A 12500-nucleotide genomic window follows, 5' to 3' on the forward strand; every position below is an offset into this window, starting at 1 on the left:
AATCTCGTAACCGTACGGACGGAGCATATCACTTATATTTGTCCTGCAAATATCTAAGTAAAAAGTGAACAGATCTTACAAAAGAAAGAAGTTATAGCTCAAAATGTTTTTGAGAGCCAATTCGGAGTAAAACCAATCTGGGTGCCCGCTACTCGAAAGCAAGTCGGGCTTTTGAGAGCAAGATTAGCCTGCATGGAAGGCCGGCATCAAGAGAGGATAAAGGGGACAGAGAAGGCATCCCCCATACACACCCTATTCCGTAGGTAATTCGTCTCGAGTTATTTTTAGAATCGGGATAAAGCTACCTCGCGCACTGCGTGGATGTTTCGTGGAGCTAGCTGAGGTTTCGCATGATTAAACACCGTGCAAAATATGTCGGGCGAAAGGCAATGAAAGCGTAAAGAGATCGAGAGCATTTTTAAATTTTGAAGCGAAATGAGTCGGCGCTGACCTGGGAAAAGGGAATCGCTAGACTCTTTGACAACTAGTGAAATCAGTTTAACTCGAAGTTGTCGTAACCTCAGTGCTTTAACATAATAAGAAATTTCGCCGGTCTATTGAAACCGGTCGTTTGTAAAATAAAGCAAGTAGGACGCCAAGTGTTATTTTGTGGAATAATAACAGACTAATAAAAGAATAAATATCAAACCAGAAATTGCTCTCTTCAAACTGTAAATTGTAAATTAAAGATACTGAGAGAATATTCAGTGTGTTAAGGATTTCCCTGCTGTACTGTTAGCTCTATATAAGAGAGGAAAGGCGATTCTTTTTTAATTTCCGTTTCGCTGACACAGTTTTAGCAGAAATCTCTCTTTAGACGTTTTCGTCGACAAAACGAATAGCAATATCGCTCTCTGCGTCTTCCGCCATTTTTTCAGCGTCAATTCGTAAAGGACGCGTGGTTCATCCACGCGGAACACATTCGCCCTATGTGATTGGCTGTTGTCTAATCCCCCTTGGGATCTGTGGTCTTAAAAATAACTCGAGACGAATTACCTATGGAATAGGGTGTGTATGGGGGATGCCTTCTCTGTCCCCTTTATCCTCTCTTGGCCGGCATCCATTCATGCAGCTGTCTGGTACGGTGGAGATTAAATGGTTTTCCGGTTGTTTTGTACGTAGAAAGATGAAAAGGTGCTGAATATTCTGACCTACTTGGGTCTTACCCTCTCCTTAATCGGAATCATAGCGACAATAATCTGCTACAAATTTCTGACGTAAGTACATGTAACATCTTTTTAAAACATAATCAAATGTTTCAACACGACTCCTTAAGCCCAAATTTTGAACGTTTTCCCTTCTTAGTCTTTAATTTTTTCTTATGTTATCTTTTCTTATCTAATTATATCTTATCTTATATCTTATCTTATCTTGTCTTGTCTTGTACTTCATTTTAATGCTTTGTATTGTATAGCCTTCTCTCCCTCCCTTCGGAGGGAGAGAAGCGACGACCGGAAATACGTCTGCGCTTCGCAGGCTATGTATTGTATTGTATAACATTGCATTGTAGGGTAGTGTATTGCATTGTATTTTACTGTATTGAATTGAATTGTATTGTTATGTATGATAATTTGTTTTGTATAGAGCGTTTTGATATGACGTAACGGAGGCCATAAAAAAAAAAACAATGAAAACTAAAAAAACTATAAAACGGCGACCATGTTGGTGTTCCAAACCAGTCTTGTGTGAGTTGAACTCTTTTCTTATGTAAAAACGTTCTTTTGTTCTAATAAATTTGCATAGATGCTGGTCACGTGAATGAAAGACGCTCTATTGCGTTGCATTGTTATAATACACATTTAGAGATTCCTTTGTTAGACCCACCCAGAGTGGTTTTGTTGAAGACAATGTAGTTGTTTATCTTTACACAGCGATATTAAAGCACCACTGTCACAAATCCGGATAAGTCTTGTCGCTTCCCTTGGAGTGGGCCAAATAATCTTCCTCGCAGGCATTGGAGCAACTGAAAACAAGGTGAGAACTCGTTTCGGTGCTGGTCTTATGCAAAATGTTGGAGTGACCAACAAGAAGTATTATGGTATGTTATGGCATTTTCTGTAGTGGTCAATTCGTCACTTAAGCAACGAGAAGTGAAATAGGCCGGATTAACTTCCGCAAAGACTTGGGGCTGTTACTAGTAACAGGGAAAAAAAGGCCAATATCTGACCGGCGCGTTCTCAGTAATTATAAGGGACCTTAAGATCTAACAACGAGACCACAACGAGAACGTCAAAGAAAACAATAGCTTTAATAAGCAAAACAACAATTTTGCACGTGCATCACTCTTTTTTTACATTTCTCTTGCCGTTTTTGCACGACTACGACGTGAAATTGCTTAATCTCGTGTTTTACGGAGAACGTAAACAAGCAACGGCGAAATTTTATTTCTCTTTCTGAACTTGGATATGGTCCCTTGGAATTCAACTTCACCCAGGAGGGTTCGCCTACATTTGACAAAGTAGGTAGGAATAATCGCGATAAAGATTGAAAGAACGCAGATTTACTTTTTAAGAGACGTTCTCGTTGCCGTGGCGTCGTTGGATCTTAAAGTCCCTCTTAAGGATCACAGAAACAATTACGGGAAGCATATCTGCTCCACTTTCCTTCTCGTTTCTAAGGGCCTATTTACATAGAGGTGGGGAAAGGTGAGGTAACCCGCTATGGTGGGGTAACCCACCTGTCCATATAATTTCTCATCCCACCTATCATGAAAGAGCTATCAAACCAATGAGAGATTGTATAAACAGGCGGCCTATAGGCCTCACCTATTTGGGGTCCCCCACCTCCATGTAAAAAGTCCCTAGGCTGGCAAATTAACTCCACATACTTTACTTTAAATGTCCGACGTTTTAATTTTGTGGATTCCATTTACTATTACTGAAATGGAAACATAAGGCAAAATAGGATGTTAAAAATTACCCGGGGTCAATTTAATAGAACTGTTACAAGTGTATTTTAAAAGTGTAGCTATTGTTTTCAGACTCTACGCTTGTGATTTACACTCGTAAACGTTTTGTTACATTGAACCCTGGTCAATCTAAATATTGAAGCTTTCCGGGGTACTTTCCTAGAATTTGCCAAAAAAAGAGACAAATTTAGTAATCTTCCTAGTCCTGGAATATTAAGGTACAAGGTGGTTACAGTGTCCTTCCAGTATGCGAGTTTTGACTACATGTTGTACTTTGCAGGGCGTCTGTGTAACAGCAGCAGCCCTGATTCAATATTTTCTTATGGCGGCTTTCTGTTGGATGTTAATGGAGGGAATTTATCTTTACTTGTTTGTTGTCAAAGTTTACAACGTTAGCAGCAAGATGAAAATTTGTCACGGAATTTCATGGGGTAAGTGTAAAGGGATAAATTTGCATTTTAGTTTCTCAAATGTTTGGCAAAGATGAGGATGAAACTAGTAAGTGTAGGACTAAAGACTGGATGTAACGGCGAAAAAAAAACATAATTGCCTCAACGTTTCAATTAAATTTTATCGAAGAAGCCAAATTGACAGACCCAAATTTCAAATTTTGTTCCTGATAAATCCTTGAAACTCATTTTCTGACGACCTTTGCATAAATGACATTCTAATGTTATCAATGCCTCACCTGATGGTTGGCGACAATTATTCTCGCGAATACTTCAAAGTGTGTTTTAAGTTTCATGCGTGTTATGCATTGTATATAGAGTGGTTTTCGCACTTTTGAGTTTGTGCGTTATTCCCGAATTAATATTTTGAATGTTCACGTAAATTTTATAATTGAACTCCTCCCGCCACACCTTCGTTTCAGGCTTTCCTGCGGCAATGGTCACTTTATCGCTCAGTGTTGCTGCCGGAATGGACGGAATCACAAGTTTTGTTAGCGATGAATAGTAAGAAGAAAAATGGTGAAAAGCAGAATACGTAAAGATACATTGTTTTCGTTTACCTATGAGGGTGAATTACCCTTAATTTTGTGGCATAGTCATTAAGGATTTTTTCATAAATAAGGCCAATTTCTATAGCAGTTTATCGAAAACAATATTCTTTAGTGCGAATGAAGTTTCATTTTCCTTGGGTGAATGTTCGTATATGAGAATAGATATATCAGTTAACATTTGTCCTTTTTATTTCAAACATGCACTCACACTGGAAGATTTTATAATTTATTTTGTTTTCGTTTTAGCTGCTGGATTTCTTCCTCTAACGGACTGATCTGGATATTCGTCTCGTTTGTTCTTGCAATTGAGATCGTAAGTTCAGTCAGTATTTTTTTTAATCTGATAAAAAAAGTGACACACAAAAACGCACTGAAAGAAAACAAAGAGAATGGTCTAAAGGATTTGTTTTAACGAGAAAGATTGCCTCAGTCACTATCACGTGGGCGGTGTTGTGATATTCTAATTTAAGTTTTCTTTTTTCTCAACTCTGTTATTTTTTCAGATAAACTTGTTGATTTTGGTGAGAGTTATAAGAGAAATGACAAGAATGGAACAAACAAAGGACAACCAAGGAGAACAGATAAGGTCTCACCGATTTTGTTGCTTGTTTTAACAGGCATGTGTAAGTACATGTAATATACTGTATTTGCTACGCGCCCAGCTGGAATTAAGCAAAGATTCCTTTTGAGAACAAAACATTGTTTGTTCATAAAGTGGCCATATCATATTATCACTACTCAAACTGCTCTATTGTGTTCCCTTCGTTTTTAATTGACAACACAATGACTTAGCTGCAACAACACCATCGGCATTCCACTGATGACAGGCTAGGCTAAAAAAGTTGGGACGTTGGAAACAACGATTCGTCTGTTTTATCTTCGATATATATATATATATATATATATATATATATATATATATATATATCTTTCATTGAATATCTTATTTATTGGCAGACTTGGAATCAGAGCATGCGTGGTGCTAATTCCCTTACTTGGGGTCACGTGGTTATTCGGCGCATTTTCGTCAACCTACAAAGCATTCGCTTACATTTTTGTTATCTTCAATTCCACTCAGGTGAGATGCGAGCCCCCTTCTTTGCGTATGCATTATTCATAGATTGGTAAACTAACCGTAGGGGCTGCTGTGTTTGCTATTCGCCACTTGCTCAACTCCCATAAAGCATCAGGCAAAGTGCACATGAGGATCTGCCAAAAAAGTTTTCTGCAACCAAAAAAGTCATGAATTATGATTGGGAAAATAAGTCTACATTTAGTCTGTGGGTCGCACCCATTTTTTAGCTCAAAAAGTAAATACTTAATCACAAATCAAAGTCAAGAAATTAAAAGAAGATATGGCAAAGCTCGAAATTATTTCACTGAAGATGCCCAAGGATTATATAAGTACATTTTTTGGAAAACTTTGGTGACAGTCTTTCTTATTTTCCTACCCGCAGGGATTTTCCATCTTTCTTCTTCACTGTGTGAGAAATAGTGAGGTAAGGACAAAATGTTAAATGATTGCAAATTTTATCATCTCGTGTTGCCGAATTATAAGTTAAGCAATGTTTTTAGTAAGTCGAAACCAAACACAGAACCAAAATCACAAGGAATTTACGGTCAAACCCCTCGATTACGAACACCTGTTTATTACGGAAAGTTCTCATGACCCAAAAACACCAATAGCACCAGAGACAGTTGATAACGGAACCTCCGCGCGCGCGTGGCGGAGCCCCCATTGCTATAGAAAATGGAAACCTATCGATCGATACGAGAAAATTTGGTTATGACGTCAGCGTACGTCCGTCCGTCCAAACTTCCTTACGGACTTGGCAGGGAGCGATCTTTAGAATTAATTCTCTTTGATTATTCTGCAGATCAGAGAGAGGTTCAAAAGAAGAATACGCGTGATATTTCCAGCTGCCAGCAATGGAACTACAAGCGTTAAAAGACACTCTGACCTCAATGGCAGCAGCAGCGGAATCCTTTCCCTGCGAAAAATTGAAGTTATGCCCATAAGTACCGAGAGCCTAGTGAAATCACCATGATTGTGGTATATATCTCCATCACTGCTTAAGCAGAAAGCTCAGTTTGTTACCAAGATATGCGAACCAGCAAAGAAAGGGCCTACTCTGTAGGCTTAACTCCCGATAAATGTATTCACTACCACAGCGACAGGACGTGGATCACAAGTTTATCTTTTTTTATAACCGTTTTAGTAGCAACACGGCTAAAATAAACCATTTGGAACTAGCCGTAATTATGTTATGTATAAGTTTTCTAACAGCAGAGAATTTGGAAATAGCCGTATGTTATGTACTTGTATAAGTTTTATTCTTTTCTTCTAAAGTGAACACACCCTTTGCTTAAAGCACCCACACTAGAATTCGAGCATGGTGCCAGTACGCGAGTACAAGGTGGGGACTTGTTGTATTGTACTCAAAGTGTGAACACCTCACTGTTTTGTGCCGGTACCTAGGCACTGGTTCCTGGGCGCCAGGTGTGGGAGGCCCCTTTTAAGTTATAAATCCGAACTTTTGAAATCACTTGCAAAAAAACTTATGGAACATTACCAAAGAAAGGCAATTTTAATTACTGCGCTTTTCAAAAACACGCGAACTCTGAATTTCAAAAGCCAACTGACGTTTGCGTTTTTTGCTGCCGTCAATCCTCTTAACGGACCTCTTAGGAAACGGAACTTTTCTTAAACGGGTTCAATACGTCAAAGTTTGTGATCTGTGATTGGTGGATTTCGATCCGTTTTGTGTGTTTCTGTGTTTTAAGGTTGGTTGGTTGTGATCGTAATTATGATTGACGGCAGCGAAAAACGCAATTGTGAAGGCGACTTTTGAACTTTAGAGTTAGCGTGTTTGTGAAAGGCGCAGTAAAGAAGTGCTTTAGACCCTGAAAACAAGAAATGCTTATCCACATTCAATTATAACTACATGTTTGTTACCTTGGAGAGTCCACCTAAGGTGTAATACGCGCAGAAAAATAGCCGAGGGTAGTTTTCATCAACCATGTTTATTCCGAGGGATAAACTAGAACTCGAGATAAACATAACAAACGAAGTTTAGGCAAAAATAACACTCGGGAAGCTAAGAAAAAAATAATTGATTGTTATATTTATGATCAATTTAGCTAACAAACACTGTAAGATGTAATCTTTGTCTACATTTGTATTTCTGTCAAACCGTCTATTGTAGAATGCATAGCAGGTAGAAAGCAATTGATAATTGTATTCTATTCACATACATTCATATTCATGCTCAGTTCTAATAAGGTATGGGAAAAAAGATTGATCAGCGGACTAAGCCAAGCTGGGACAGCTTGGCTTAGGAAGAGTTCAAGATACGACTCACGCGATTTTTGGGCGGGACTGGGTGGGCCGTCCACCTCTTCGCGGCTCCGCTGAAAAACTGAGCAAGAATGGTCTGTTTTCGCGCCAAACCAGAATTTATTATCGGTAATTACGTAATCGCACGTGAGACCGCTAGACTAGCCATGAAAGAACCCATTATTGAATTATTTTAACCTCGCATATCATTATGAGTGTTGTGAGTAGTATTCTATTCACATACATTCATATTCATGCTCAGTTCTAATAAGGTATGGGAAAAAAGATTGATCAGCGCCCAACAGCCCTCACTGTTCCTTAAATAGTCTTAGATAATTGCACTCCGACTCTCAAATCCTCTTACAACTTCCCAATCCTCAATCCTCCAACCCCTCTCATAACTTTAATCCCCAAGTACAGTAAGACACAGCTATACGTTTACAATTATAATCAAACTAAACTGGTATGAGTTTCCATAACAACATCTCTTCATTAAAGAAACGATAGTACAAAGGTTATAATCCATTCCAAAAACACCCTAGCCAAACAAAGTATCCTCATTCTGCTGGGCGTTTCCTCTGCTCAGCAGCTGGAAAAGCACACACAAAACGTTTCAGCTGATTCACATCCTGCCATGGAGCCACCACATTCTCAGCAGAAGGCGTAGCAAGGCGTCCCGACGGGCCATCATGTTTCAGAACCTTGGCCAGCTGAAGGTAATATAAGGCGGTATGCCTCCTAGCCCAACCCACGTGTTCCATAATCTCAGACAGATCCGCTCCTGTGAGGGCCAACGTTATCGCACAACCCGAACGAAAGCCATGCAATGTCTCACCATCATCAGCTTTCATCTGCTTGAGATACACTTTAAGACGCGCATCTGCTGCTGAAGAACTAAATGGAGAATCTTGGACACCATTATTAGAAGTTGTCGGACGAAACAAATATCCCTTTGTTAAATCAACGCCTAACTCCCTTGCCACTTCGACATATTGCTCAACGCCCTTCACAGGACAGATGACCGACTGGGGATTTCTGCGAACACCAAAGACATTACTGTCACCATCCCGCAAAGTCTTACCCCAGATATGATTAAATAAGAACCCATCATCATTTGGAAAACGAAGGATCTCCGGAACTTTTACCTGACCAAGATCTCATGGGCGGTCCCCACTAAAGAACGCCAACTTAAAATAAGCTTGGTCACGTGCGATAATGAAACGGTCAAGTTTCGACTTTGATCTCGCTAGCTCGCCTTCAAGATACTTCGATAACTGAGTCAATTTGTCCACAAAGAATGGCGTGGCTTGTTTTGGAGTAACACGGGCCTGTAACTGCTCCGCTGTGACAAGACGAAGGTAATCTTTAACCAATTTATCAGAGGCTGGGTTACCAAGACCTAGCCGCTTGTCCCACTCTCCGTCCCGACCAATGGAATGGAAAATCGATCTTAACTTTCCTATGTAAGAGTCCACAGTCTTGTACGACAATCTCAAGGGGCAGCCACATGACTGTTTACCATGCTGACCCAAAAATTCACACGTATTGAGGTGTACCTGTGTTTTGCCACGCTTGTCTTTAAAGATCAGGAAGCGACACAAGTCCCTAGGCGTCACTGTCGCGAGAGTAACAAAACCCGGCAGAGCACCAAGAAAAGCCTCAAGTTCCCTCTGAAGAGAATCCTTCTGCTTTTTATAACTGGTTGCCTGATCGTAGTGAAGTAACTGCTGCAACCGCACTTCAATTCCATCAAGGTCAACGATAACATCAGAGTGTTCCTTGCCAAGCGTTGTCATAACCTTTCGCTTGTAGCCACAACGTTGACAAAAACGGAAGTCAAAATCATTAGCGTGTCCACAGGTTGGGCATTCAACCGACTGGACAAACAGCTTTGCCATGACTGGAAGCTCCTACAAACCAGAAAAGAAGAACTCTATCATACACCACAAACCAGTAGCACAACAGGTCAAAATGTATGCCAAGACACACCTAAAAACACACTGCAAAAACCCAGAGATCTCCAGGAATGCCCTTGTGAGGCAGCCACCCCTTTTTGGACGGGACCAAGAGAGCGTTGCCATCGCCACGAACAGCCAGACATCTACTCTTTACAGCTTTATTCATAAGGAGAGGCCACCAGTACTTCTTAGGAAACACGTCCAGCACCACTACTGTGCACGACTGTTTAAAACTCTGCAGAAATTTTAAGACAGGTCCCGTTAAGGCCATGGGAGGAAAAACATACGGTCTGGCCATAAGCGCTCCGAGGGAAGCAAGGTCCTGTGTGAAGAGATTTACACCAGACGATCCGGGAGAGGGAATCGGCGTAAAATGAGGGAGAGAATACCCGTGCGCATCCGTCATACTATTCGAATCCAAGGCCATAAGGTCGCAAGTATGGCCTTCCCTACCACCAAACTCCTTCTGAACAATCTGCCACAAGCCATCCGACAATTTACTATCTGAGTGGGACAGGCGCCTTGATGGAGCATCAGCAGGATTCTGACCAGTCGGAATGTAAGACATGTGCAGAGATAAGCTAAGCTTAGACGTTGTGAAGAAAAGCCGTTTCAATGCCATATTAAGCTCCAAGCTTCTACCACCCTGGTTGTTCCAAGCCTCGACAACGGCCTTATTGTCAACAAAAGCATCAACTCTAGCATTGAACAGTTTGTCTTTAAAAGCCATTAACGCCATGTCGACCGCAATAGCTTCCTTCGCGGCGATCCCCCATTTGCACTGCTCTTCCGTCCAATAATCTGATATTTCCTCACGATGAGGGGCTAACAAAATAGCACCCCAGCCTGATGCGGAAGCATCAGTTGCAACGGACACACGAATATGACGCTCATCCCGCCATGTTACCGGATCATCCCAACCCTCCAAAAACAGCCAATGGGAGATCTCCTCACGCAGATCCCCCCTGATGGGTATTAGCCTGTGGGGAGTACGTTGGCCACCGGCAATAGCTGCATTCATCTGCTTCGTAAACAACTGGGCTGCAGGTACCGCTAGACTAAAAGAGACACATTTCCCTACCAGGCGTTGCAAGGTTTTCACCGTAACCTTAGAGGCATAGAGTATTTCACGGACAAGTTGCAAGAATTTCACCTTCTTTTCCGGCTTTAAGCAGAACACCTCCCTAGAAGAATCCGCTAAAAAAAAACCAAGGTAGGGAACCACTTTACTTGGGAACAATATTGACTTTTGCAAACCAAGGAAATAGCCCAAGCTGACAAGATGGTAAGCAACAAGAAATATAGCCGACCTAGCCGCCGCAAGATGACGATCATCAACAGTGTTAATAGTAGCGTATTCCCCCTTATCGAGTGCCACCTGCAGTTCGCCATTGTGTCGATCATCGATGTAGAGCAAACAAGGGATTCCTATAGCTCTAAGGAAATTACTAGCCAACAGGCCAGTAGTATGATATACAAACGGGGAGATCTTCGACCCAAAAGGAAGGGTATTATACGTGAAATACCACCCTCCCCATTGGATCCCAAAATACGTGCGGCTGTCTTCAGAAAGAAGAATATGGTCATAACCAGACTTATCGTCTAGGACCGTTTGGTAGGTATCCTTGCCCACGTAACGCGGTAAATCTATCAGCCTGTCTAAAGAGAAAGGCATATCACGTATCCATAAATTAAGATAGCGCGCATCGTGACATAACCTTGGCTTTGTTGGCTCAACTGTAAGGGGAAGAACAATAAATGGAGGGTCAACCACACCCACTCTCCCCAACAGCGAAATAGCTCCAGATCTCAAGCGCGCAACTAACGTTTCCTCCACAAATGACACAAAAGGCTTGCAAGAGACATTGTTCTTAAACACCTTCATCGGAGGCTCATCTGAATCGAACAATTCTCCTTTAAAACTTCCTTTAAAATGCTTGAAAAATGGCTTAATCGAGACCTTGTCCCTTATCCACCCAAGAATCTGTGCCTGTTGGGGTGACGAGCTATCTCGCGCAATGTACTGCCAATACTCGAAATGGTTATGCAATTCTCCAGCTCGAAAACAATATGGGTCACGGAACAATAACTCCGAAATATCACCAATTAACTCTCCCCTCTGTATCCTCTGTAATCTAACACGGTCACAGGCTGTCACTTCTCCACTGACCTCGACGGGGTTACCGAAACAATCGACCCAGGACATTGGAAGCTCAATTTCTTTGCCTCGTAACTCCTGAAGTCGAAGATCAAAGGAGTCAGATTTTTCCCAACACCACATGTTTCCCTAGGAAAAAGGGGTAGTGAAGACACCTTTAAACACTGAATCGCCGAAAAATCTAAGACCATATTAAAATCATCCCCGTCAAAGTCAGCAGAGAAATAACAGCTAAGACCAGCGAGGCTGGAGGGCCCTTGTCTCAAGGATACCCCTTTTTCAAAGTCGTTATAACTATGCTGACAGAATAGACAGAGTAAAAATATGCACTAGATTGATTCAATACACACAAAAGTTTGTTTATTATCGCAAAGAATTAAGCAATATTACAACACACAGCCTTGTCCAGGCGGCCTTCAACCTATAACACCGGTGCGAACTAACGAGATCTAAACACAAGCTACTTGTCTGATTTGGGATCCGTTTTCCTCTGCTTGGACTTCAAATCAGGACAATCAGCTTTGATATGACCTCGCCTATGACAAAAATAACATCGCAAAGAAAATAGACGAGACGGACGTGCCACACCAGAACCCCTGTTGTGGTTCGCTTGAGGCTTCTTGCGATTTGACTTCTTTTCTACTTTAGAAACGATATCCAGGACCCTCTCGTGGTCCTTGTCTCCTAATAGGCGCATAACAAGGTCCTTGAAGTGGTCCTTCGACAACTCCACCTTTTCCCTCGCCGACTGATGAACGAGCCGATAGTAGTTCTTCCTGTCATGATTACGGTCAGCGGCCTTGTTATGCAGAGTCTCCAGCATCTCAAGCACCTCATACTTGTTAAACTCTGTCAACGGGCGGGAAGCATAAGCCAAGATCTGTTCCACGAGCTTCTCAGGCGACGCGTTGGTTACTGCCTCCACTGACTGCTTTAACTGTCTCACCTCCTCACGCAATCTCTGCAAAGGAACAAAGAGACTCTTAATCACCGCCCACCTCAATGTGCGAAACACTCAGTGTTATGCATAAAAAACCTCATTACAGGCCTCGTGAAAAAACAAAAACATCACGTAACTTCTCGAGTTACCATGTATAAACATCCTTCGGCAGGCACAGCCAAAGGAGAAAATACAAGTA

General features: G+C 41.6%; 2 protein-coding genes across 2 annotated transcripts in view; one reads left to right on the plus strand and one right to left on the minus strand.

Moving 5' to 3' along the window:
• Window positions 1-6326, plus strand: part of LOC140946095 (adhesion G protein-coupled receptor L4-like) — an 18775-nt gene extending 12449 nt beyond the window's left edge. Inside the window, exons 4-12 of the mRNA XM_073395171.1 lie at window positions 1123-1217; window positions 1872-1974; window positions 3189-3339; window positions 3780-3861; window positions 4155-4221; window positions 4412-4494; window positions 4866-4986; window positions 5366-5407; window positions 5786-6326. Coding sequence (XP_073251272.1) covers window positions 1123-1217; window positions 1872-1974; window positions 3189-3339; window positions 3780-3861; window positions 4155-4221; window positions 4412-4494; window positions 4866-4986; window positions 5366-5407; window positions 5786-5956 — 915 coding nt within the window. The 3' untranslated portion in view covers window positions 5957-6326. The remainder of the gene's footprint in view (window positions 1-1122; window positions 1218-1871; window positions 1975-3188; window positions 3340-3779; window positions 3862-4154; window positions 4222-4411; window positions 4495-4865; window positions 4987-5365; window positions 5408-5785) is intronic.
• A 5369-nt stretch (window positions 6327-11695) lies between these two features.
• The window catches only part of LOC140946994 (uncharacterized), a 1953-nt gene continuing 1148 nt past the window's right edge, over window positions 11696-12500 (minus strand). Inside the window, exon 2 of the mRNA XM_073396077.1 lies at window positions 11696-12322. Within this exon, the coding sequence (XP_073252178.1) occupies window positions 11822-12322 (501 nt within the window). The 3' untranslated portion in view covers window positions 11696-11821. The remainder of the gene's footprint in view (window positions 12323-12500) is intronic.

The sequence above is a fragment of the Porites lutea genome, chromosome 8, assembly GCF_958299795.1.
Source record: "Porites lutea chromosome 8, jaPorLute2.1, whole genome shotgun sequence".
NCBI lineage: Eukaryota > Metazoa > Cnidaria > Anthozoa > Scleractinia > Poritidae > Porites > Porites lutea.